A 25282-nucleotide genomic window follows, 5' to 3' on the forward strand; every position below is an offset into this window, starting at 1 on the left:
AGGCCGAATGCCAACGCATTCGGCCCCCCGAAATTGGTGGGGAAATTCTCTGCCGGCCCCCCACCCCCCCCCCCGGGATGGGACTTACCGTGGCCGAATGTCCCTCTCGGCAGCGGGTCCCGGCGGCGGTTCGGCGGCCGGTCTCCCCACCGGCTGCCACCACCACCATTGCAAAAAAAAAAAGTAAAGTAAAAAAAAACAACACACACCCGTGATAGGCTACGTGACGATTTACGTAACCTATCACGGCTGACTTTGGAAATCTAGCCGTGATAGGCTACGTAAATCGTTACGTAGCCTATCACGGGGGTGTCTCTGTGTGTGTGTGTGTGTTTACTTTTTTTTTCGTGGCCGGGTAGACGGGGCGCTCCTACCCGGCCTGAATTTCGCCGGCGAGGGATGGGGCGCCTCTCCCCGGCCTGAATTTCGGCCGGGCGAGGCGGGGCGCCTCCCCCCCCTCACCTGAACTTCGGGGGGAGAACTGAAGCACCTCCCCCCCACTGCGAAGCAAGCTTCGAGAACAGGTAAGGGACTTTCGTCCACCCCTAAAGGCAATAGCCCAAGCGCTCCTCTCCCAGCTTTCCACTGACAGGCCACTGGTAGATTTCCAGACTGACATGTTTTCCATTCTTGCTGTGGTCCAGAAGAATGCTAATAAACCCTGCTGCAGCAGATGCCTGTTGCCTCCCACACAGAGGGACAGTGTTTTACATAGGTCCTGATTTGTGGCTTTTCTTGCCAAATGAAATACCTCTGCCCAGAACCTCTCCATGACTTTGCAAACCCACCACATGTGTTTAAAGGTCCCTCTCTGAGCACAGCTGCAGTCTCGCCAGCATTGGGGGATGCACCTTTGTAAATATAGCTGTTTGTTCCAGGTGTGAGATGCCACCTATACACTGTTTTAATTGCATGTTCCCTCAGCTTAGATGAAATTGATTTGTACGCAAGGAATTCATAGAATCATAGAATAGTAGGGATGGAAGGGGCCTACAAGACCATCGAGTCCAACCCCCTGATCAATGCAGGAATCCAAGTCAGATCATCCCCCACAGGTGGCTGTCCAGCCTCTTCTTGAATGCCTCCAGTGTGGGAGAGCCCACCACCTCCCTAGGTCATTGGTTCCACTGTCGTATTGCTCTGTCAGGAGTTTTTCTTGATGTTCAGCTAGAATTCCGTGTCCTGCACTCTGGGATGATCAAGAAGAGATCCTGACCTTCCCCTCTGTGACAATCTTTCAAGTACTCGAAGTGCGCTATCGTATCTCCCCTCAGTCTTCTCTTCTCAAGGCTAAACATTCCCAGTTCTTTCAGTCTCACTTCATAGGGCTTTGTTTCCAGTCCCCTGATCATCCTTGTTGCCCTCCTCAGAACCCTCTCCAACTTGTCTGCATCCTTCTTAAAGTGTGGGGCCCAGAACTGGACACAGTAATCCAGATGAGGCCCAACCAGTGCTGAGTAGAGGGGGACTAGTACTTCCTGGGATTTGGAAGCTATGCTTCTAAGAATGCAGCCCAAAAGAGCATTGGCCTTTTTTGCAGCCACATCACATGGTTGGCTCATATTCAGCTTGTGATCGACAACAATTAATTCAAGATCATTCTCGCTTGTAGTGTTGTTGAGGCAGGTATCCTCCATCTTGTAACTGTGCTTTTGGTTTCTTTTCCCTAGGTGCAGAACTTGGCATTTATCTCTATTAAATTTCATTCTGTTGCTTTCTGCCCAGCGCTCCAGCCTATCAAGATCACTTTGAATTTTGTTTCTGTCTTCCAAAGTATTAGCTATCCCGCCCAATTTGGTGTCATCTGCAAATTTGATCAGCATTCCCTGCACCTCCTCCTCCAAGTCATTAATAAAAACGTTGAAGAGCACTGGGCCCAGGACTGAGCCCTGCGGTACCCCACTCGTTACCTCTCCCCAGTTTGAGAAGGTCCCATTGATAAGCACTCTTTGAGTCCGATTCTGTAGCCAACTGTGGATCCACCGGATTGTTGTTTCATCTAGCCCACTTTGAGCTAGCTTGCTAATCAGGAAATCATGGGGCACTTTGTTGAAAGCTTTGCTAAAGTCAAAGTATATGATGTCCACAGCATTGCCACAGTCCACAAGGGAGGTTATCTGATCAAAAAATGAGATCAGATTTATCTGGCAGAATTTGTTCTTGACAAATCCATGTTGGCTTCGAGTAATCACTGCGTTATTTTCAAGGTGCTTACAGATGGATTGCTTTATCATCTGCTCCAGAATTTTCCCAGGGATGGATGTCAGACTGACTGGTCTGTACTTCCCAGGATCCTCCTTTTTACCCTTTTTGAAGATAGGGACATTAGCCCTCCTTCAGTCATCTGGCACTTCACCTGTCTCCATGATTTCTCAAAGAGAATAGACAGAGGTTCTGAGAGTTCTTCTGCCAGTTTTTTATTACTCTAGGATGCCGTTCATCTAGCCCTGGAGATTTGAACTCATTCCAACTAATTAGGTGTTCCTTGACCAGATGCCTATCCATCTCAAGCTGCAATCCTGCCCCTTCAGCCTGTACTTCGCCTTGGCCAGGGGGGTCATAGACCCTCTTTTGGGAGAAGACTGAGCCAAAGTAGGAATTGAGCACTTCTGTCTTTTGTCATCTGTTATCATTTTGCCATCCTTATTTAATAGCTGAACCACCATTTCTTTCCTCTGTCTTTTACTATGCACGTAGCTGAAGAAAGCCTTTTTGTTGCTTTTAGCATCCCTCGCTAACCTCAGCTCGTTCTCAGCTTTCACCTTCCTGACGCCATCCCTGCAACTCTGTGCTACCTGCCTGTACCCTTCCTTTGTTGCTTGTCTTCCTTCCATTTCCTATATGTGTGCTTTTTTGTTTTCAGGTCATCTCTAAGCTTTTTGTGAAGCCACATTGGCTTCTTCTGTTGTCTTCCACCTTTTTTTCTTAATTGTGCCTTCAGAATTTCCTTTTTTAAAAGCTCCCACCCATCTTGGACTCCTTTTCTCATTAGAGTCGCTTGCCGTGGGACCTTACTTATCATTCTGAGTTTATTAAAATCAGCTTTCCCGAAATCCAGGGTATGCATTTGGCTACACTTGGCTTTTGCTTCCTTTAGAACCAAGAACTCAAGCATAACATGGTCGCTTTCCCCCAGAGTTCCTGTAACTGCTACTTTATCCACTAAGTCATCTCTGTTGGTTAGGATCAAGTCAAGGATAGCCGATCCTCTAGTTCCTTCCTCTACCTTCTGTAGGAGGAAGTTATCCACAACACAAGACAGGAATTTCCTGGAGGGGCCATGTTTTGCAGAATCTATCTCCCAACAAATATCGGGGAAATTTAAGTCCCCCATTACTACTACATCATGCTTACTTGAAACATTGCCTATTGCTTTTCAAAACTGTCATCCTTGTCTTCTCCTTGATTGGGTGGCCAGTAGTAGACTCTGACCAACATGCTCTTTTTATTCTTTACTCCATTTATTTTAACCCAGATGCTCTCAATGGGGCTACCAAGCTCCTCCTCCTGTATTTCTGTGCAGAGATATGTATTTTTAACATATAGTGCAACTCCACCTCCTGTTCTTTTTGAACAAGTTATATCCTTCAATTGCTGTATTCCAGTCATGGGAGTCATCCCACCAAGTCTCAGTTACACCTATCAAGTCATAATTTCCCTTCCGTATTAAGAGTTTAAGTTGGTTTTGTTTGTTTCCCATAGTCTGGGCACTGGTATACAGACTTCGAATACCATGTGCTTCATGGTTTGGCTTTCTTCCTACATGTTTGTGAAAACTATTAGAGCTATTAGAGCTGTTCTCTCCGTTGCAGTGCATGAGCCTTCGTCCATTGTTACCCACCAACTTTACATCTCCCTGCCCTGTAAGATTCAGTTTAAAGCCCTCCTGATAAAGTTCTTCAGGCTGTGGCCAAGCACATTCTTCCCAGTCTTTGTGAGGTGCAACCCGTCCCTTGTCAACAGACCATCTTCCAGGAAGTATAGCCCATGGTCCCAGAATCCAAATCTCTCTTGTCAGCACTGCCTTCGTAGCCAGTCATTCACCTGGAGTATTTTTCTTTCCCTTTCTATCCCTCTTTTAACTACTGGAGGGATGGATGAGAAAACTGTCTGGGCCCCAAAGGTCTTGAGTTTCCTTCCCAGAGCTTCAAAGTCTGACCTGATTTCTTCGTAGCTCTGCTTGTTGGCGGTATCATTTGTTCCCACATGGATGAGAAGAAAGGGATACCCGTCAGTGGGCTTTATGAGTGCAGGCAACCCTTCAGTCACGTCTCTAATCCGTCCTCCTGGGAGACAGCATACCTGGCAAGTCCACGGGTCTTCACAACATACTTGGGTTTCGATCCCACGCAGCAAAGAGTCTCCCACTACTACTACTCTTCTCTTCTTGTTGTTGTAGGCCTTGGTTTCATCGCCTCTGTTTGACTGACCTCTTGCTCTTGACTGAGCAAGTCAAGCCTTGACTGAGTCTACTACCTCTTGACTGAGCCTCTTGCTCGCTCTCATGCAGGTTCCCCTGCAATTCTTCCTCTGCAGGCTGTGCTCCAGTCTCATCCTCCAAGCACCTGAAAAAGGTTCCATAGCTCCACTGCCTCCACTGGTGCAAAGTGGTGTCTAGTTCCTCTGCTCCTGTCACCCTTTTCCAAGAAGTATCCTCTACTTTACTTTTCCTTGCCTCAGCATTTTCCTCCTCTGCCTCAGCTTTCTGTTGCTCTTCTGGCTTCTGTACTTCTTTGCTGCTGTAGTTCCACTGTTCTGTCCAAGAACTCTTCATCTTCTCTTATGCCCTGGAGGGTCGCCACTCCAGTCCACTTACTTTTTCTTCCAGCAGCATGATCAACTTGCACTTGTTGCAGGTGTAGGCCATGTTGATCTCAGGCAAGAAAACAAACATTGCCCACACCTTGCGGGTCACCACCACCGGAGAGACTTGTCCTTCCATAGCTTCTTTCCCCTTTTTGTGTCTAGCTTTCTGATTGTTCTAGAGTAGCCTGGTCCTTGTCCTGTACTCACTGGAGGTTAAAAACAGAGTCCCATTGGTATGGAAGTGTGTGTTACAGTAGCTGGGCCTGCTGCTGCTGCTGCCCCCGCCGCCACCACCACCAGGCCTTCCCTGCAGACTTCTGCCTGGCAGACCGCCAGTCCCTGCAGGACCAGGCCCCCAGGTACTGAGCCAGCTGTGCTGCTCCACCTGCCCCTCCCTGGAGGGGCTACATAAGCTGGCTGGCTGAGGTGGCCTGGGAGAGCCAGGGCCTGCAGGAGAAGCCACCACCACGGGGGAAGAGGCGGGCCTGCTGCTGCTGCTGGGCCTGCTGCAGCCGCCGCTGCCGCTGCCGCCACCACAGCTGCTGCCGCCACCGCCACCACCACCACCACCACCACCACCAGCAGGCCTTCCCTGTGGACTCCTGCCTGGCATTATTTTTAAGGGGATTTTTAATTGTTTTTTTTAATTGTTTGTTGTTGTTGTTGTTTTTCTGGGGATTTTGTTGTGTTTTTAGGGGTGGGTAGCCTGCCTGATAGGCGGGAGCGAGGGGGCATGTGTCCATCTGATGGAGGCAGTGGGGGGAGGGTTGGGGGCCAGAACATACCGAGGCTGGGCGGCAGGCGCTGGCGGAGCGCGAGGGGCAGGCCATGCCAGGTACGGGGAACAAGGGAGAGATGTGTAGTATCTGTCCCCTGCTCCGGGCCTGTCCAGAGCCAAAGGATGGCTGCGGGAGGCGTGACCCCATCTTCTGGCCTTCGTTTGCTGCTCTGCAATGCCAGGTCTGTTACCCAGAAAACCTCCCTCGTCCATGACACGATCCTGGATGAGGGTGCAGACCTGGCATGTATTACGGAGACCTGGCTGGACGAGGCTGCTGCTCCAAGCCTTGCAGCCATGTGTCCAGCCGGATTTTCGTATGCACAGCAGCCGAGGGCTGGGGATCGGGGAGGGGGAGTGGCTGTTATCTACCGAGAGTCCTTGGTCTTCATCAGACCCCCTCTCCGGGAGACCAAGGTTGCTGAGTGCACGTACTGGAGGTTGGGCCCGAAGGGCAGTCTGGGGATTCTGCTTGTGTACCGTCCACCCCGCTGCATGACTGACTCCCTGGCCGAGGTGCTTGAGGTGGTCTCTGATGTGCGTGTGCAGTCCCCTAACTTATTGGTGCTGGGGGACTTCAACATACATTCGGAGGCCATCCTCACAGGAGCACCTCGGGACTTCATGGAGACCATGGCCTCCTGGGAGCTGCACCATATTCTAACTGGGCCCACCCATGTAGCCGGTCATGCACTAGACCTTGTGTTTGTTTCTGGAGAAGCGGGAGTGATCTGAAGTCGGGGGTATATCCACCACCCCCTTGTCATGGTCAGATCACTATCTGGTGACGTTGGACTTTTCGGTTCCACAACCCCTCCACAGGGGTGGGGGACCCATTAAAATGGTCCGCCCCAGGCGGCTTATGGATCCAAATGGATTCCTGAACGCGCTTGGGGATTCTCTGGGGCACACCAACGGCCACTCGGTCGAGACCCTGGTGGGTGGCTGGAATGCCGCGATCACTGCGGCATTAGATCGGGTGGCTCCAAAACGCCCTCTCCCCCTGAACAGGGCTCGGACTGCACCATGGTTCAATCCGCGGTTACGAGCTCTGAAACAGGAGGTGAGAGGGCTGGAGCGCCGGTGGCGGAAGTCTCACTCCAAAGACGATCAGACACGGGCTAGAGCTGTATCTTCAGCCTATCACGTGGCAGTGAAGGCAGCAAAAAAGGAATATTATGCTGCCTCTATCGTGTCTCCAGAGTGCTGTCCCAGGAGGCTGTTCCAAGTGGTCCGGAGCCTGGTCGGTCCTGTGGCTCCGGAACCACTGGAGCATTCTAAGGCCTCCTGTGAGGCCTTGGCAAGGCACTTTGCAGATAAAATTGATCAGATTAGGTGTGTTACTCCGCACGCTGTGGATACAGTTAGTGAGCAAGAGGTGGCCTGTGGCAAACCGGTTTTGTGGGATCGGTTCCAGCTTCTTCCTCCTGATGAAGTGGACAAGGTGCTTTCATCTGTAAGGCCAACCACCTGCTTACTTGATCCTTGCCCATCTTGGCTCATTATGGGCTGCAGAGAGAGACTGGGTGAGGGGATCAGGGCAGTGGTGAATGCCTCCCTTGAGGAGGGAGTGATGCCATCAGCCCTCAAGGAGGCAGTGATAAGACCGCTCTTAAAGAAGCCCTCCTTGGATCCCCAAGTTCTGAACAACTTTCGCCCAGTCTCAAATCTGCCATTTTGGGGCAAGGTGATTGAGCGGGTGGTGGCGATGCAGTTGAAGGCACACTTGGAAGAAACTGATTATCTAGACCCATTGCAGTCAGGCTTCAGGCTTGGGCATGGGACAGAAACGGCCTTGGTCGCCTTGGTGGATGATATGAGGAGGGCTCTGGATAGGAGCGAATGCTCCTTCCTTGTTCTCCTCGACCTCTCAGCAGCTTTTGATACCGTTGACCACGGTATCCTCCTGGACCGCCTGGAGGGGTTGGGCATTGGAGACACCGTACTGCGGTGGTTCCGGTCCTTCCTCTCCGGCAGGTACCAGAGGGTAGCACTGGGAGAGGAGGTTTCGGACCCGTGGCCACTCACTTGTGGGGTGCCACAGGGTTCCATCCTCTCCCCGATGCTATTTAATATCTATGTGAAGCCATTGGGGGCTATCACCAGGAGGTTTGGGGTGCGGTGTCACCAATATGCGGATGACATGCAGCTCTACCTCTCATTCAAATCTTCACCAAGGTTGGCCGTAGAATCCCTGTCCAAATGTCTGGAGACGGTGAGTGGCTGGATGGGGAGGAATAAGCTGAAGCTGAACCCTGACAAGACCGAAGTACTTTTGGTGGGAGACAAGAGGAGGCTGGGGGATGTTGACCTGGTGTTGAATGGGGTACGGCTACCCTTGAAAGACCAGGCCCGCAGCCTGGGGGTCATTTTGGACTCCCAGCTGTCCATGGAGGCTCAGGTGTCAGCTGTGAGCCGGACAGCGCTGTATCAACTCCATCTGATACGGCGGCTGCGCCCCTTCCTTCCCGACCATCTGCTCCCATCGGTAGTACATGCCCTGGTCTCCTCTCATTTAGACTACTGTAATGCGCTCTACGTGGGGTTACCCTTGAAGACGGTTCGGAAGCTGCAGCTGGTACAGAACGTGGCGGCTCGCCTGATTAAAGGCAGCCGCCGGCAAGATCACATCACTCCAGTGCTGAAGGAGTTGCACTGGTTACCAGTTGTTTTCCGGGCCAAATTCAAGATATTGGTTTTGACCTTTAAAACCCTATATGGTTCCGGCCCAGCCTATCTTAAGGAGTGCCTCCAGCAGCACCAGACAGGCCGCTTCACAAGATCAGCCTCGGATGGCCTTCTCTCTGTCCCATCAGCCAGGACAGCTAGACTGGTGGGGACGAGGGAGAGGGCCTTTTCTGTGGTGGCCCTCACTCTGTGGAACTCCCTCCCTAGGGAACTCCGTCATGCCCCCTCTTCAATGAGCTTCCGCTGTGCATTAAAAACGTGGTTGTTCAGGCAGGCATTTGGGGTGGGTTAGGGTATTTTAGAAAATGTTTTTATTGTATAATTTTATTGTTTTAAACTGTTTTATTGTATGCTGTACATCGCCCAGAGTGGCTGGGTGACCAGCCAGATGGGCGATTAATAAATTTAATAATAATAATAATAATAATAATAATAATAATAATTTGGGGGATTTGAGGCCAGGATTGGCCTGTCCTACCTTGCAGGAGAGTTGGAATTAGTTCTAGCGGTCCTTCACAGAAACCCTGTTTTTAAAGTAACATTATAGAAACCTTGTTCATAAACTAACAGCAATGTTAAATAATAGGCTTCCTTGTTTTATTTACTGTAATAAAATACTATATATCTTTGTTTACTTTCCCTGTCTACCTGATCTGTTTGTCTCACTTCTAATAACCAGCTACCTTAGGGAAAAACTGAATATTAATTAAGGGCATAACTCTACCGTGGCAGCGGAAGGGAAAGGCGGTATTGCCCAGTGGTGAGGGGTGATCCTCCGCAAGTGCTGGCTACAGCAGAAGGGACGCCCCAGGAAGAAGACATTTGGTGTCAGCGGGGGGCTTGCTCTAGAGGAGAGGGCCCCACCTAAGGCTAAGTTCCCCACACGCGGATTTATCTCTAGTCAAATGAAAAAGCCAGCACTGACATGCACAGACAACAATGTGCTAATACATGGAACAGGATGTGCTATGGGATGCTTCAACATTAAAAAAAAAATATTGGAAGGTTTGTTATGTCAGTGTTTGAGCACCCCTGGCATTTCACGCTGGCTGAGGCAGCATGTCAACAGAATCCTTTATAGTTGCCTCTTGGAGTTTTGGTCTTGTTTCAAAATATCACCACAGCCATTTCCCCCCGCCCCTCTCGTTTTTAAAGAAGTTTCTTTGGCTGGCAGCTGTAGTGAGTGATGAACCACTGTGGGATTGAGGTTTTACTCCTTGAGGATCTTTCTCATTTGTTTCTTAATCTCTCATTTGCTAGCTAAGCATGCTCCCTTCTCCCTCCTTCTTGTGGCTTCACTTGAATCCACTGTAAATGAGCTTTGTCAATATGCTTAATTCTATTGTTTAGGGTGTAATCCTATGCATGTTTAGACATAAAAATAGCTGAAAATTAGACAGAAAGCATGGCTGACTGGGGAATGCGGAGAGTTGTAGGACTTTTTCCTGTCTAAACATGCATAGGATTGTGCCCTTAATAAAACAGATATCTAGCTGAAATATGTATTTAGCATTTATCAGCCACACTCCATTACATATGGCAGGAGTGTAAATCAGTCCAAAGACATGATCACCATCACCCCCTGCCCCAACTCTTATCTTTGATTTCCTGTAGTACAAGATCTATTTAACAAGAAACTGGAAGACAGAATTCCCTTGAAAAGACAGGGAAGGGGAAAAGTACATTTAGACTGTATTATGCCCAAATGGGGAAATGTTATCGTTTTGATCCTGAATTGGTTATGCAACCACTGATGTAACAATAAAGGTCTCAGTGAAGGTTTTGGACATCTCCTTTATAATTCATGTTCCTAAACTGATGCTATTACATACCTATAGATGTTTTGATATGAACATTTGAATAAGGGCTTATTTGTCCGTTAGGACAGGGGTGGGCAATTGCAGAAGGTCTGGGGGCCATTTTTTGCCCCCAGACCGCCGCCCCCCCAGGCCACACTCTGTGCAATGCCACACAGTCCACATGGGGTAACCCCCCAAATGTTTTTTAAATGGTAGGGAATTGTCAGTTTGCGATTCAGCAGCAGGACACTAAATGAGTTAAATTTAGCTTGTTTCAAAGCTCCATTTAATCCTCTTCGTGTTCTGTAGCCACCACGGACACCTTTCTCGGTTAAAAAAAACCCATTTTAAACATTTGGGAGTGGCAGGGGCTGTCGGGGGAGAGTTGCCTTCCCCTGCCCTAGGGGATGAAGGTGAAAATGTTTCTGATTTCCCAAAAGGGGATGGGGAGGAAATTGACCATGAACATATGGTGAAACACGATAGGTCAAAGAGACCTAAGGGGCCCCAGCGGAACATGCCAGGGAAATGGGGAAGGGCACCATGTATGGTTGTTTCTGTGCTAATGCTAGAAACCTGTGAGCTAAGACAGGAGGGTTGGAATGCTTGGTTTTAAGGGAGAACATGGATATAGTAGGCATCACAGAACCCTGGTGGAATGGAGAGAACCAGTGGGATATGGTAAACTTTGGATACAAACTTTATATTTGTATCCCAATATTTTGGCCCACAGCATAGCCAATGGTGAGGGATCATGGGAGTTGTAGGCCAAAACATCTGGAGGGCCACAAGTTACTTTCCCCTGCTCGATATGAAGGACAGAGAACAGCAGACTGAAAGTGCTGTTGCTTTGTATGCCCAAGAGGGCATTGTGCCAAGCAAAATAGAAACCTTAAAAGGAGAAGACTCCTCCACAGAGTAACTGTGGGTGACAATACCAGGCACCAAAAGTAATTTGGAACTCGGTTGTGCTATTACCCCCCGACCAAAATGCTCAAGATGATCTTGAGATGGAGAATAAAACCAGGGAGGCATCCAAATAAGAAACTGGTATAGAAATGGTTGACTTCGATTACCCTCAGACTGACTAGACAAATGCATGTTCCTGTCATGATTATGAGGTTACATTTTTCAATACCCTACCACATAGTTAAAGCAACGGTATTCCCTGTAGTAACCTATGGCTGCGAGAGCTGGACCATAAGGAAGGCTGAGCGAAGGAATCATAGAATAGTAGGGTTGGAAGGGGCCTACAAGGCCATCGAGTCCAACCCCCTGCTCAATGCAGGAATCCAAGTCAGAGAGCATCCCTGACAGATGGCTGTCCAGCCTCGTCTTGAACGCCTCCAGTGTGGGAGAGCCCACCACCTCCCTAGGTAATTGGTTCCATTAAGATAGATGCTTTTGAACTGTGGTGCTGGAGGAAAATTCTGAGAGTGCCTTGGACTGCAAGAAGATCAAACCAGTCCATACTCCAGGAAATAAAGCCAGACTGCTCACTTGAGGGAATGATATTAAAGGCAAAACTGAAGTATTTTGGCCACATCATGAGAAGACAGGACACCCTGGAGAAGATGCTGATGCCTGATGCTAGGGAAAGTGGAAGGCAAAAGGAAGAGGGGCCAACCAAGGGCAAGGTGGATGGATGATATTCTGGAGGTGACGGACTCGACCTTGGGGGAGCTAGGGGTGGCGACGGCCAACAGGCAACTGGTGTGGGCTGGTCCATGAAGTCAGGAAGAGTTGGAAGCGACTGAACGAATAAACAACAACAACAGATCAGTTGGTTGTGGAACTGAATAGAGGGGAAGTGACCTTGGACAAAATTCTAAGAGGTGCTGCCCAGGACTTATGAGCTGTGAGTATTTTTGAATCAACTGGAAACAGTGACCCCACAGTGCTATCAGATTTAATGTACATGTAAGTGGGAAATTGCCAAAGAAGTCCAACACAGTCACATTTGACGTCAGAAGAGGAAACTTTTATCAAAAGAAGGAACTGGTAAAAGGGAAGTTGAAAGGGGAAGTCAAGCGGGTCAGATCTTTTCGAAACACTTTCCACTGATTGGCTATAGTGGATGCCTCTCTGAGGGATGGAGTTATATTCCCCAAAGGGGGAAACTTCCCCAGAGATTGATAAATCAGGATAATACACTCTCTTGGCCACCTGGAAGTGGTAGAAGAAGAGACCTTCTTGCCCAAGGAACCACTTGATGTGAAACAAATAAGGTTTCCACCTGCCTAACGGTAGCTGTCCTATCTACGTAGAAACTGAAGGCCGTACACACATCCAACTTGTGCCAAGCCTCTTCCTGGGGATAGACTGGTTTAGGGCAAAATGAAAGATCTTAAGAGAGCAAGTGGCTAGGATTTCAAAGGGAGAGCCCATAAGGGCCTTAAGCACTCAATTCAAATTCCATGTAGGAAATCTATGAATAACAGGAGGATTAAAAATTGCTCACCCCTTCAGAAACTCTTCACATGGGGATGAGTAGCAAAGGACTCCTTTGTTCAAGACAATATTCAGAGGTACAACCTTCTATAACCTCCTAGTACAACCTTCTATAGTACAACCTTCTATAATCAGGCATGATGCCGCAGTTCAATACACTATTCAGAGGTACAACCTGGCATTGCTGGTACTGAGCTCCTTAGCAGACCCACCTGGAAAAATTCCAAGACCCCTGACAGGTAATTCTCCCCTGGTATTCTACTCAAGCTATGGCAGCAGGAAAGAAAAGCCTTCCAGGTGTTGTTGTACACTAGATTGGTGGAGCTGTGCCACGAAGCCGGAAGTGTTAAGAACTTCTTCAGAATAGCTGAGGTGGCCGAGTCAAAAAGGAATGGGCAGCTTTGAAGAGGCCAGGAGAAAAGTTGATACTTGCCTTTGCGGAGGGTCAAGGTGCAGATTCTATTCCAATGCAGCCCGGAGAAAGGCAAGCATGACATTAATCTCTGCCTTCACTGCATGTATCCTTTTCCTTCTAGTCACAGAGACCACAAAAAAGAATGGGCAATGTAATACCAAATTTTAAAAAGGAACCAGGGGGAGCCAGGAAATTACAGGCTGGTTAGCTTTACATCTGTTCCAGGTAAACTGTTGGAAAGCATTATTAAAGATAAAGTTCTCAAGCATACAGAAGAACAAATCCTGCTGAAGAAGAATCAATATGGCCTCCAAAAAGGAGGTCCTGACTCACTAACCCTTTAGAAGTCTTTAAGAGTGTCAACAAGTGTGTGGACAGGGGTGATCCAGTAGACATTGTCTACTTGGACTTCCAAAAGGCTTTTGAAAAAGTCCCTCACAAAAGACTCCTGAGCAAACTTAGCAGTCATGGCATAACAGGCCTCTTATGGATCAGAAACTGGTTAAAGAACAGAAAGCAGAGATCAGGAATAAATGGTCAATTCTTGCAGTGGAGAGACGTAAACAGTGGGATCCCACAAGGATCAGTGCTTTTTAACTTGCTCATAAATGATCTGGAGTTAGGAGTGAACGAGGTGGCCAGGTTTGCTAATGACATCATATTATTTATGGTGGTTAAAACAAAAATGGATTGTGAAGAGCTCCAAAAGGATCTCTCCAGACTGGGAGAATGGGCATTAAAATGGTTAATGCGGTTCAATGTAAGCAAGTGTAAAGTGATGCCTATTTGGGGGGGAAATCCTAACTTCATATATATGCTGATGGGATCCAATCTAGCAGCAGTTGTGGTGGACAGTTCAATGAAAATATTGACCAAGTGTGTGGCTGCTATGAAAAAGGCAAATTCTGTGTTAGGCATAAAGGAAAGGAATCAGAAAAAATGCCAATACCATACTGCCCTTATACAAATCTACGGTGCAACCCCACTTGGAATACTGTGCATAGTTCTGGTCAACGCTCATCAAAAAGGATATTATAGAGTCAGAAAAGGTGAGAAAAGGGAAACCAAAATTATCAGAGCAACTCCCCTATGACGAAAGGTTACAATGAAAGGCAAGTAAAGGGAGACATGACAGCAGTGTACAAAACTATGCCTGGTGTGGAGGAAGCGGATAGGGAGACTTTTTTGCCCTCTCTCATAATACTAGAATGGTGGGAGATCCAGGACAGATAAAAGGAAGGACTTCTTCACATAGACTATGGAATTCACTAGCACAAGATGCAGTGAGGGCCACCAATCTGGATGGGTTTCAAAGGGGATTCGACAAATTCATGAAGAATAAAGCTATCAATGGCTACTAGTCATGATGGGTACATACCCAGTGTCAGGCAGTATGGGAACACAAGCTTCTTCCACCCAACCAAGTGGCGTGCTTTGTCCCAATTGAGTAAAGGAGCCCCAAAACGACATTTTAGAAAAACAATTGTCCACTTTAATCACAGAGAATAGGGAAAGAAACCAAGAAAAACTATAGACAAATGGACTGTGGTTAGGAAAAATCTGAGATCTGTACAAGCTGCTCAGTAATGTGTCCAAACTCACATCTGTAGGAGGTCCTGAACCTGGAGCCAGAGTGATACTACAAAAAATTAATAGTCCATTCTTCAGCTCAAAGGTTATCAGAGCAATTCAGATATGGAGTCAGCTTGTGCAGCATTCCCAAGCTCTGCTCAAGGTAGGGATTTGGCAGGGTAATCAGCCAAATCAGTTTTCATCTCTTACAGACGCTTCCGAGTCAGAACTGCTCTCTGCTCTGAAGAGGACTCTGCTGCTGGCTCCTTATCTGAGGGCGGGGGGGGGGGGGGGGCTGAGATCCAAGCCCATTAGTTTTCCATTACTATAGAGTCTTCACTGTATTACATGCTCCACAGATTTGTGGGGAGAAGGGGGAAGCGTAAAGGTAAGTTAGAGAACCTAGGTGAAAATATCCAGTCAACAATTACAGATACTGACAGGGAACCATTAACAGCATCAGCTGATTATTAAACTCTTTCCTCTTTCTGACCTGAAACCTTCCAACCATTTTCAATCATTTCTGTAAAACAGAATAAAGGCTTCTAAGCTTTAGAAAAGCATAATCTCACTAAAAAAGATGACGACAACAACATTATGCTATTCCACACTGGATAGTTTTTAACAGCGTGTTTGGCTGTTTAGCACGCATTAGACCTCCCTCATAAAACAGCGTTTAAGGCAACCCAAGCCCTCCCCCACCCCACAGCCCACTTACAGCCCATTCCTTTGACTCACCAGCTCGACAACTGTGAAGTTCCTAAGGTTTCCCTGAGCCAAGCTGAACCGCGCCGTGCTGCTGTGGGGGAGTCTTCTTCATTAAAAGAAAAGGCTGGACATACCACTTGACACAAGAGAATCTCTGCTTCGTGCCATGTGACAAGATGTCCTCTTAGAAGACCTAATGTACTCTGGACCTTCTCCCTGTTTCACAGAGCATTTTGCCTTGGTCTGCACATCATGATTTCCTCATTTTAACACTTGTAATTGCCACAGTGCAACAAAATCGGACACATTTGAAAATGTGGCAATGTTGGCGCCAGGTGGACCTCACTAGACAGCACATTCCACCATCAGGGTCTGCTACCAAAAAGGCCAAAACCCTGGATGACCCTGTTCAATGTAGATGTTAAACAGCATGGGGGACAAAACCCACTGCTGTGGAACCCCATGCTGGGGCTCAGCAATAACTCCCAAGCACCACCTCCTGAAGACAGCACTCCAGGAGCAAAACCACTGCAGTGAACCTGGCCAGAACCCTGACTGAAATGGATCCATTTGCGACCTCTGCAGCCAATCACAGGGCACTCTGCCCCATGCCAAGGAACCCGTAATTCAGATGACAGGGCATGCAGCATGGGCCTATATCACTGTGGTCTCAGACTGTCAAATTTAGAGCACAGAAGGGAAAATTAGCCTAGCCTCAGAACTAATATAGCAAGAGCAGATAGCTAACACGTCTCAGAATTCTTATAGATTCTGTACTCCAGAGACAGAGATTAAGAGGTTAACTGTGCTAGGGAAGAATCTTTAATTGCATGAGGCTGGAAGTTGGGGAAGACTGGGCTATGAAGAGACTGTTAACCCACATAAAGCCCATTCACACACTGCATTGCTCCATACAGACTAGCACCCTGATATGGTCAACAGGGACTGCTGGGGACTACCATGTGGGAGGCAGCCCATTGTCTTGTCTAAGTCATCTTGTGAAGTTTAAGGGGGATCCAAGAGTATTTGGAACAAGCCATTTAATACAAAGCACAAGAGGCAACTCTACACATGGACATCACCAGAAAGTCAATATCGAGATCAGATTGATTATGTCCTTTGCAGCCAAAGATGGAGAAGCTCTATACAGTTAGTAAAAACAAGACCTGGAGCTGACTGTGGCTCAGATCATGAGCTGCTTCTTGCAAAATTTCGGCTTAAATTGAAGAACGTAGGGAAAACCACTAAACCATTCAGGTATGACCTAAATCATATCCCTTATGAATATACAGTGGAGGCGACAAATAGATTTAAGGGATTAGACCTGATAGACAGAGTGCCTGAGGAACTATGGATGGAGGTCTGTCACATTGTTCAGGAAGCAGCAATTCAATCCATCCCAAAGAAAAAGAAATGCAAGAAAGCAAAGTGGCTGTCTGATGAGGCTTTACAAGTAGCTGAGGAAAGAAGGGAAGCGAAAAGCAAGGGAGAAAGGGGAAGATATATCCAACTGAATGCAGAGTTCCAGAGAATAGCAAGGAGAGACAAGAAGGCCTTCTTAAATGAACAATGCAAAGAAATCGAGGAAAACAACAGAATGGGAAAGACTAGAGATCTCTTCAAGAAAATCGGAGATACCAAGGGAACGTTTTGTGCAAAGACGGGCATGATAAAGGACAAAGAAGGCAGGGACCTAACAGAAGCAGATGAGATTAAGAAGAGGTGGAAAGAATACACAGAAGAACTATACAGGAAAGATCTTAATGTCCTTGATGATAGCCATGACAGTGCGGTGACTGAACTTGAGCTGGACATCCTAGAGAGTGAAGTCAAGTGGGCCTTAGGAAGCTTTAGTAACAACAAAGCTAGCGGAGATGACAGTATTCCAGCTGAGCTATTTAAAATCCTAAAAGATGATGCTGTTAAAGTGCTGCACTCAATATGCCAACAAATTTGGAACACTCAACAATGGCCACAAGACTGGAAAAGGTCAGTTTACATTCCAGTTCCAAAGAAGGGCAACGCCAAAGAGTGTTCAAACTACCGTACAATTGTGCTCATTTCACATGCCAGCAAGGTGATGCTCAAAATCTTACAAGCTAGGCTTCAGCAGTATGTGAACCAAGAATTACGGTCTAGGGATGCACGAAAATCACTTACCTTTCGGGGATTATGCTGATGGTGGGGGGGGAGGTGTTCTGTCCCTCCCCACAGAATCCTCGCTGGGGGGGAGGCGCTCCGTTCCTCTCCCCCCGGAATCCTGGCCAGCTGGCTGTGCTCCGCAGCAATTCTGTGGAGCCGCCGGCCAACTCCGCCAGCAGCCAGACATCCAGCTGCTGGCTAGCAGGGACGCAAATGGCGGCGGCCATAGCCGCCGCCGTTTGCGTCCCTGCAGTCAGCCGTGATAGGCTACGTAAAGGTTTACGTAGCCTATCATGGCTGATTTAAAAACAAACAAACGAACGCGTGTACGCAAATGGCGGAGGCCATGGCCGCCGCCATTTGCGTATGTGCGTTTTTGTTTTTCTTTTTTAAGTCAACCATGATAGGCTACATAAACATTTACGTAGCCTATCACGGTGTTTTTTTAAAATCTAGCCGTGATAGGCTACATAAATCTTTACGCAGCCTATCACGTTTTTTTGTTTTTGTTTTTTTTTTAACCTGGAAATGGCGGCGGCGGCGGCTGGCCGGAAGACCGGCCGCTGCCACCGCCGCACCGCTGCCGGAGCCGCCGCCAGCAGGAAGATCCGCCAAAGGTAAGTCCCGTCCCGGTGGGGGGCGGGGGGGCAGGCCGTTCCGCCACCGATTTCGGGGGGCCGAATGCGCTGGCATTCAGCCTCCCCGAGATCCGTGGCGGAACTTTCGTACATCCCTAGAACTACCGGAAGTACAAGCGCGGTTTCGAAGAGGCAGAGGAACTAGAGATCAAATCGCCAACATTTGCTGGATCATGGAGAAAGCAAGAGAATTCCAGAAAAACGTCTATTTCTGCCTCATTGACTACGCTAAAGCCTTTGATTGTGTGGATCACAACAAACTGTGGCAAATTCTTCAAGAGATGGGAGTACCAGACCACCTTACCTGTCTCCTGAGAAACCTGTACGAGGGTCAAGAAGCAACAGTTAAGAACCGGACATGGAACAACCAATTGGTTCAAAATTGGGAAAGGAGTACGACAAGGCTGTATATTGTCGCCCTGCTTATTTAACTTATATGCAGAGTACATCATGAGAAATGCCAGGTTGGATGAATCACAGGTAGGGATGGCGGAGAATTTCTCCCCAAATCTTCGGGGGGCCGAGCGCCAACGCATTCGGCCCCCCGAAATCGGCGGTGAAATTCTCTGCTACCCCTCCGCCACCCCCCCCGGGATGGGACTTAACTTTGGCAAATGTCCCTCCCGGCGGCGGGTCCCGGCAGCGGTTCGTTGCCCTTTCGTCGGGGGCGGGGGCGGGGGCAGCAGCCGGTCTTCCGACCGGCTGCCATCGCCGCCATTACAAAGTAAAGTGTAAAAAAACCCCAACCCCCCGTGATAGGCTACGTTAATCGTTACGTAGCCTATCACGGGTGACTTTGGGGAAAAAGAAAAAAGCGCGTACGCAAATGGCGGCGCCCTATGGGCGCCGCCATTTGCGTTCCTTATTTGGTCCCGGTAGTCTACATAAAGATTCACGTAGACTACCCCGTAGTCTACGTAAATCTTTACGTAGACAACCAGGACCAAATAAGGAACGCAAATGGCGGCACCCATAATCAAATCTTTGTATATTCAAATCTTTACGTAGACTACCGGGACCAAATAAGGAACGCAAATGGCGGCGCCCATAATCAAATCTTTGTATATTCAAATCTTTACGTAGACTACCGGGACCAAATAAGGAACGCAAATGGCGGCGCCCATAATCAAATCTTTGTATATTCAAATCTTTACGTAGACTACCGGGACCAAATAAGGAACGCAAATGATTTTAAGTCACCCGAGATAGGCTAAGTAATGATTTACGTAGCCTATCACGGCTGACTTTGGAAATCTAGCCGTGATAGGCTACGTTAATCGTTACGTAGCCTATCACGGGGGTTTTGGGTTTTTTTTACTTTTTGTTTCGCGGCCGGGGAGACGGGGCGCTTCTCCCCAGCCTGAATTTCGGCCAGGCGAGGCGGGAAGCCTCCCCCCTCGGCCTGAATTTCGGCCGGGCGAGGCGGGACGCCTCCCCCCCCACCTGAACTTCGGGGGGAGAAGCGAAGCGCCTCCCCCCCACCGCGACGCACCCCTGCGAAAAGGTAAGTGACTTTTGTACATCCCTAATCACAGGTCGGAATTAAGATTGCCGGGAGAATTATCAACAACTTCAGATACGCAGACGATACCACCCTAATGGCAGAAAGCGAAGAGGATCTAAAGAGCCTCTTGTTGAGGGTGAAAGTGGAGAGTGCAAAAGCTGGTTTGAAACTCAACATTAAAAAAACTAAAATCATAGCATCTGGCCCCATCACTTCCTGGCATATAGAAGGAGAAGAAATGGAAGCAGTGACAGATTTTATTTTCTTGGGCTCCAAGATCACCGCAGATGGTGACTGTAGCCATGAAATTAAAAGACGCTTGCTCCTTGGGAGGAAAGCTATGGCCAACCTAGACAGCCTAGTAAGAAGCAGAGACATCACCTTGCTGACAAAAGTTCATATAATCAAAGCTATGGTTTTCCCAGTAGCAATGTATGGCTGTGAGAGCTGGACTATAAGGAAGGCTGAGCACCGAAGAATCGATGCTTTCGAACTGTGGTGCTGGAGAAGACTCTTACGAGTCCCCTGGACTGCAAGGAGGTCCAATCAGTCAATCCTAAAGGAAATCACCCTGACTGCTCATTGGAAGGACAGAGACTGAAGCTGAAGCTCAAATATTTTGGCCACCTAATGCGAAGAGAAAACTCCCTGGAAAAGACCCTGATGCTGGGAAAGATTGAAGGCAAAAGGAGAAGGGGACGGCAGAGGATAAGATGGCTCGATAGCATCACCGATGCAATGAATATGGACTTGAGCAGACTCCGGGAGAGAGCGCAGGACAGGAAGGCCTGGCATGCTATGGTCCACGGGGTCACAAAGAGTCAGACATGACTTAACGACTGAACAACAACAACAACAATTTAATACAAGCTCACTTCTCATCAGATTGTTCAAATGAAGTCCTCCCGTGGCATAATCCCAGTTTTCATCTCTTACTGAAAAAGCTTATGCTGCAGTATTTTCTTTTTAACCTACTGACCTATATTTCTCCTCAACAGCTGCATTTCTCCCACCAGGTAGTAGCCTCCAAGCAGTCTATTAAGATCAGCTAAAATAAATCCCAATTTGTGAACATTAACGTTTTTAAAGCCTCCCAGCATTCATTGTGTCTGCAGAAAACATCTCTACCCTGCAAGCAGGACTAGTTCTCAATATTAAAATCTACTAATGTATTAAGAGAGTGGCCCAATGGAGATGGTCAGTGTTTCTCTAAGCTAGAGCTCAGCCCTGAAATCTATCTAGATTGTCATGGTTCAGCACTGCAATGTGTTAAATAATGGTTCCAGGTAACAGTGGTTTCCAGGCACGTTTTACATCCAGCACCTCTCTTTAGAGATTAAACATCTAGAAAATGCTGGGCTAGTCTCTCAGCCTCAGTTTTCCAATTTGCAAAAACAGGGTCAATAGTGAGCAGCCTCAGTGCTGGCACGAGGATGGATAAAATAAGCACCATCTAGTACTTTTAACACAAAATGTGCAATAGAAATTCTACATAGCTGTTATTGTTTAGAAGCCGAAGACTTCATTGACTAGAAGAGTACTGATAATCATTAAAATATATACAGTTGGCCACATTTTAATTAAACAAACTTTTTACCTTAGATGCCAAGTTGTCCACTAAAGCAATCATTGAGTTCTTGAAAAGGGTAGCGGCAGTCAGTGGTCGCTTAGTCACCTCTGTGATGCTCAGTTTGCCTTCTGGCCACATCTTTTTCAGCACAAGGTTGGAGCTATGAAAACAGGGAAATAATTAAAAGATCAGTAATATCTGGCCAGCTCTCAGGAAAAAGAAACATGGATAGTTAGAGCTTTACTCTTACCTGTTATACATCAGCCGTTTGAAATCTTGAAATAAAGTGTCCTTGTTTTTATCAATAAATCCAGTGACTGAGTAGCTGGTAAACAAGAGACAAAGAAAAGTTAATCGCACTGAACTTTCAGCAACACAATTAGATTTCTATATTGCCCAGTAGCCAAGGTTCACAATTAACAGCTGGGCACTCTGAAAAAGAGATGTTCCCATGTCTAGAACTGAGGAAGCCACAGTGGTCTCACATAAAGTGATTATCAATACTGTGACCCCATACAGACTGCTAAGCAGTGAAGTAACAGCACCAGAGGTTTACTCTTCCCTGGTAGCCTACACACTTCCAGTGGTTTAAGTCAGAAGTTAGTAAGTGTACTTAGAATCACAGAATAGTAGGCTTGGAAGGGGCCTACAAGGCCATCAAGTCCAACCCCCTGCTCAATGCAGGAATCCAAGTCACAGCAACCCCGACAGATGGCTGACCAGCCTCGTCTTGAATGTCTCCAGTGTGGGAGAGCCCACCACCTCCCCAGGTAATTGGTTCCATTGTCGTATTGCTCTAACAGTCAGGATGTTTTTCATGATGTTCAGCCGGAATCTGGCTTCCTGTCACTTGAGCCCATTATTCCGTGTCCTGCACTCTGGGATGATCAAGAAGAGATCCTGGCCTTCCTCTCTGTGACAACCTTTCAAGTACTTGAAGAGCGCTAACATATCTCCCCTCAGTCTTCTCTTCTCAAGGCTAAACATGCCCAGTTCTTTCAATCTCTCTTCATAGGGCTTTGTTTCCAGTCCCCTGATCATTTTTGTTGCCCTCCTCTGAACCCTCTCCGTACTTCATACACAGTGGTTAAGGATGCCACCAGAGATAAGAGCACTATCTGCAGAAACTCCCCCTCCCCTTTTCTCCTCTCATAGGTTGCAATACCAGACATGGTTAACACTAGTAGCAGTTAGTTGTGTGTTTTCTTGTTCGGAAATTTCTTAGCAACAGTTGCTGTCCTGCCTGAGTTTTCACCCAGCAGCAACACAAGTTCTCTTCACCAGCATCATTGCTGCAGCTCAGTTTTTTTCAGCTGGAGAGCAGCTGAAACAGGAGGCGAAGACTGTGAACTGTGAGGTAGGAAACCTCTGACAGAAATCTCATAGCCATGGACTTACTGGGCAGCCTTAACGAAACCCCTATTTTCTTCACCTCAGTCCCTCCCCAAATGTGCAATATTCTTTATTTCATTTTCTAAAAGTATATCCCACCACATGGCTCAGCGAAGTCCTCAAGACAGCTATATGGGGCCATCACCAACCTATCTTGCAGGGGGTTTTAAGAATTAGTGAGATTATATGATGAAATTATTTGAACATTCAAAAAGCTCTCTATTTAAAAAATCCTAAACTAAAGATTAATGGTGGAATATACAGATCTGCTGTATATGCTGTTATCTCCTTACCACAGATGACATAACAGACACTTATAGAATGACCAGTATCCCCAGTTCTCTTGGTACTGTACAGCGACATGGTGCACCATGATAGAAAAGCCATTCCCGGGAAAGCCCTTGTATTCAGGGCAAATCCAAAGTTTGCCGTTGCCTAATGGTGTTCCTGCGCAGACCACACGTGCGCTCCAGAGCCTTCCGTGATGCTGCTTTCAGGTATGGGATGCAGTCAGCATGTTCAGAGCTCACTCTGTCTGAAGCAGGGAGGCCCCTTCCCTTGCGTACAGCTCAGCAAGCACCTCTCGAATTGTGCTACCCCATATAGCTGCTGGTGGTCTCTTCCTGTCCCGTACTTATCTACACAGGCTTCTCTCTCACGTGTGCTTCCTCTGGGAGTGTAGCCAAACACAGTGGAACAACTGCACTGCTGCAGCAATATGTTAACATGCCAAGGAAACTCCCCCACGAAGAAAAATTATTAAGACAGAAGGGTGAAACAAATGGCTCTGGGAATTATGGAAGGGCTTAACGTCTACTCAGAAAGAAGTTAGTAAGAGGAATTAGCAAGGTGCCCAGGTAATTATGTATACAGGTGCAATAAAACAAATTCAACATTTTAAGAAGAGTTTTTTTTAAAGCTCCGATAAGGAAAAGTTGGAAGGTGGTTCTGTGGTCACAGAGGAATAGTGCAAGACTTCCACCCAGACCAATAATGGAAAGTTATATATCAAATTCAAGCTTTTCCAGTAAAAAAAAAGCCCTACAAGTGGAGCACTTAACAGGAACAAGGTGTGACAGATACAGGTTAAGGTACGTTTTGCCCCATTTCACATATGCAAAACATACAATCATAGGAAGCTGCCCCGACAAAGTCAGACCAATGGTCCATCTAGTCCAATATTGTCTACACCAGGGGTCCCCAACCTTTTTGGACCCATCGGCACATTTGGGAATTTGAGAAACTGCTGTGGGCACCACCACAAAAATGCCTAATCAGTGGGTCGCTGCTTTGGCATCTACCTGTCGCATCTATGGATCTTAGGCTGTGTCTTATTCAGCAAAAAAAATTGTTTCATGTCTGTTGGACACCACAACCTCCCTTTAATAATGGATTGTCTAATTCAGCTAATTGCGGGTGGTGCAATACAGCTAATGCTCCTTTTAAACATACCTTTTGGCAATGTCCAGTAGATGCTTCTTTTGGGGGAGGAGGTTATTACACAGAAAAATTCTGTACTGGAACAGTCTTTAATATTCACTGATGTACACACTCTTTTAAACTATTTATCTGATTCATGGAAATTAACAAATGATCAGCGTAAATGGATTCTCTGCACACTTTTGACAGCTAAAAGACTAACATTACAACATTGGAAGGATAAACACTCATCTCATATAATACAACAGATTGAGGCCATTACAACACTTTCAGCTTGAACACAGGGCATATATATGCTAGCTTGAACGGATACCTATTTGGGTATTTGGTCCACTTTTGTTGAAGCTTATGTATCACTGCTAGAAAGCTGTATGCATTTCACACAAATCCATGTATGTATATTTTTTTAAAAGGAAAATAATAATAATACAATTTCAGGTGCCCACAGGAACCATGTTGGGGGGCCTTTCACGGGCACCATAGGAGGTGCTCGTGGGCACTGCGTTGGGGACCCCTGGTCTACACTATCAGTCACTCGCCAAGATCTGAGCAGAGGTCTTTCCCAACCCTACAGCCAAGACACTTTAAACTGGAAATGCTGGGAATTTAATCTTGGATCTTTTGAGAGCAAATAAAGTACTACCCCACTAAGCAATAGCCATTTTATCCTGCCTGAACATGGCCCTATAAAAAATGACCACAAATAATGTATTTGGGCTCAGAAGAGATAATGCCTATGGAACAATAAAAGCAGGAAATGGGGTGGGCGGGGGGGGGGAGAACTTTGCGTAATTTTATCTGGGTACAGAGTCTAGGTTTTTTTTATGGCATAGCATACAAAACCACCAGCCAAACAATGCAAAAGTAAAATCTGTTCAGACTTCAGTTTCCCTGGGCTTTGCAAAAAGCAAAAGGAAATAAAGACTAGTACTCTGGGCCATAAAACAGTATACACAGAGAACAAAGAAAAAGAGTGTGATAAAAATGTATTAAAAGGTACCAGAGCAGCACATGCAAGCACCACACTTACATAACATCTCCAGCGTAGTGTTTAATCCGAAAATCTCTGTCAAATTCCAAGTTTTTGTCCATGGCACAAAGCTGAAAAACAAATGTTTAAGAGGTCACTGTTAAAATGCAGTAACTGAAAACTCTTAGGGGCTGGTCGCATGACATGACAGCCCACCATGGGTTATTTACGGGACATGTGCAGCCTCCATTTTGAATATGCAGCCCCTACTTGGGGGTTGTTGTACTGTGCAAACCCAGTGAGCCTGGGTTATGCAAGAGTTCAACCTTGCATAGCCCGGGCTTGCCAGGTCCGCACCACATGCCAGCTCCTGAGTGGGGGTTCACTGTGCAACATGGCGCTTGTGAGT

At 47.1% G+C, this 25282-nt stretch overlaps 1 protein-coding gene across 6 annotated transcripts in view; it reads right to left on the minus strand.

The window, feature by feature from the left end:
- MYO1D (myosin ID) overlaps positions 1–25282 on the minus strand; it is a 279486-nt gene that overhangs the window by 180281 nt on the left and 73923 nt on the right. For all 6 annotated transcript variants that reach the window (XM_084804344.1, XM_084804343.1, XM_084804340.1 and 3 more), the window contains 3 exons: positions 24934–25004; positions 21322–21396; positions 21099–21231 (listed from right to left, as the gene is read on the minus strand). In XM_084804344.1, the coding sequence (XP_084660470.1) occupies positions 21099–21231; positions 21322–21396; positions 24934–25004 (279 nt within the window). The remainder of the gene's footprint in view (positions 1–21098; positions 21232–21321; positions 21397–24933; positions 25005–25282) is intronic.

This window comes from Heloderma suspectum, chromosome 6 (assembly GCF_057233095.1).
Source record: "Heloderma suspectum isolate Gila_16-S chromosome 6, 16-S_ref, whole genome shotgun sequence".
Classification (NCBI taxonomy): Eukaryota; Metazoa; Chordata; class Lepidosauria; order Squamata; family Helodermatidae; genus Heloderma; species Heloderma suspectum.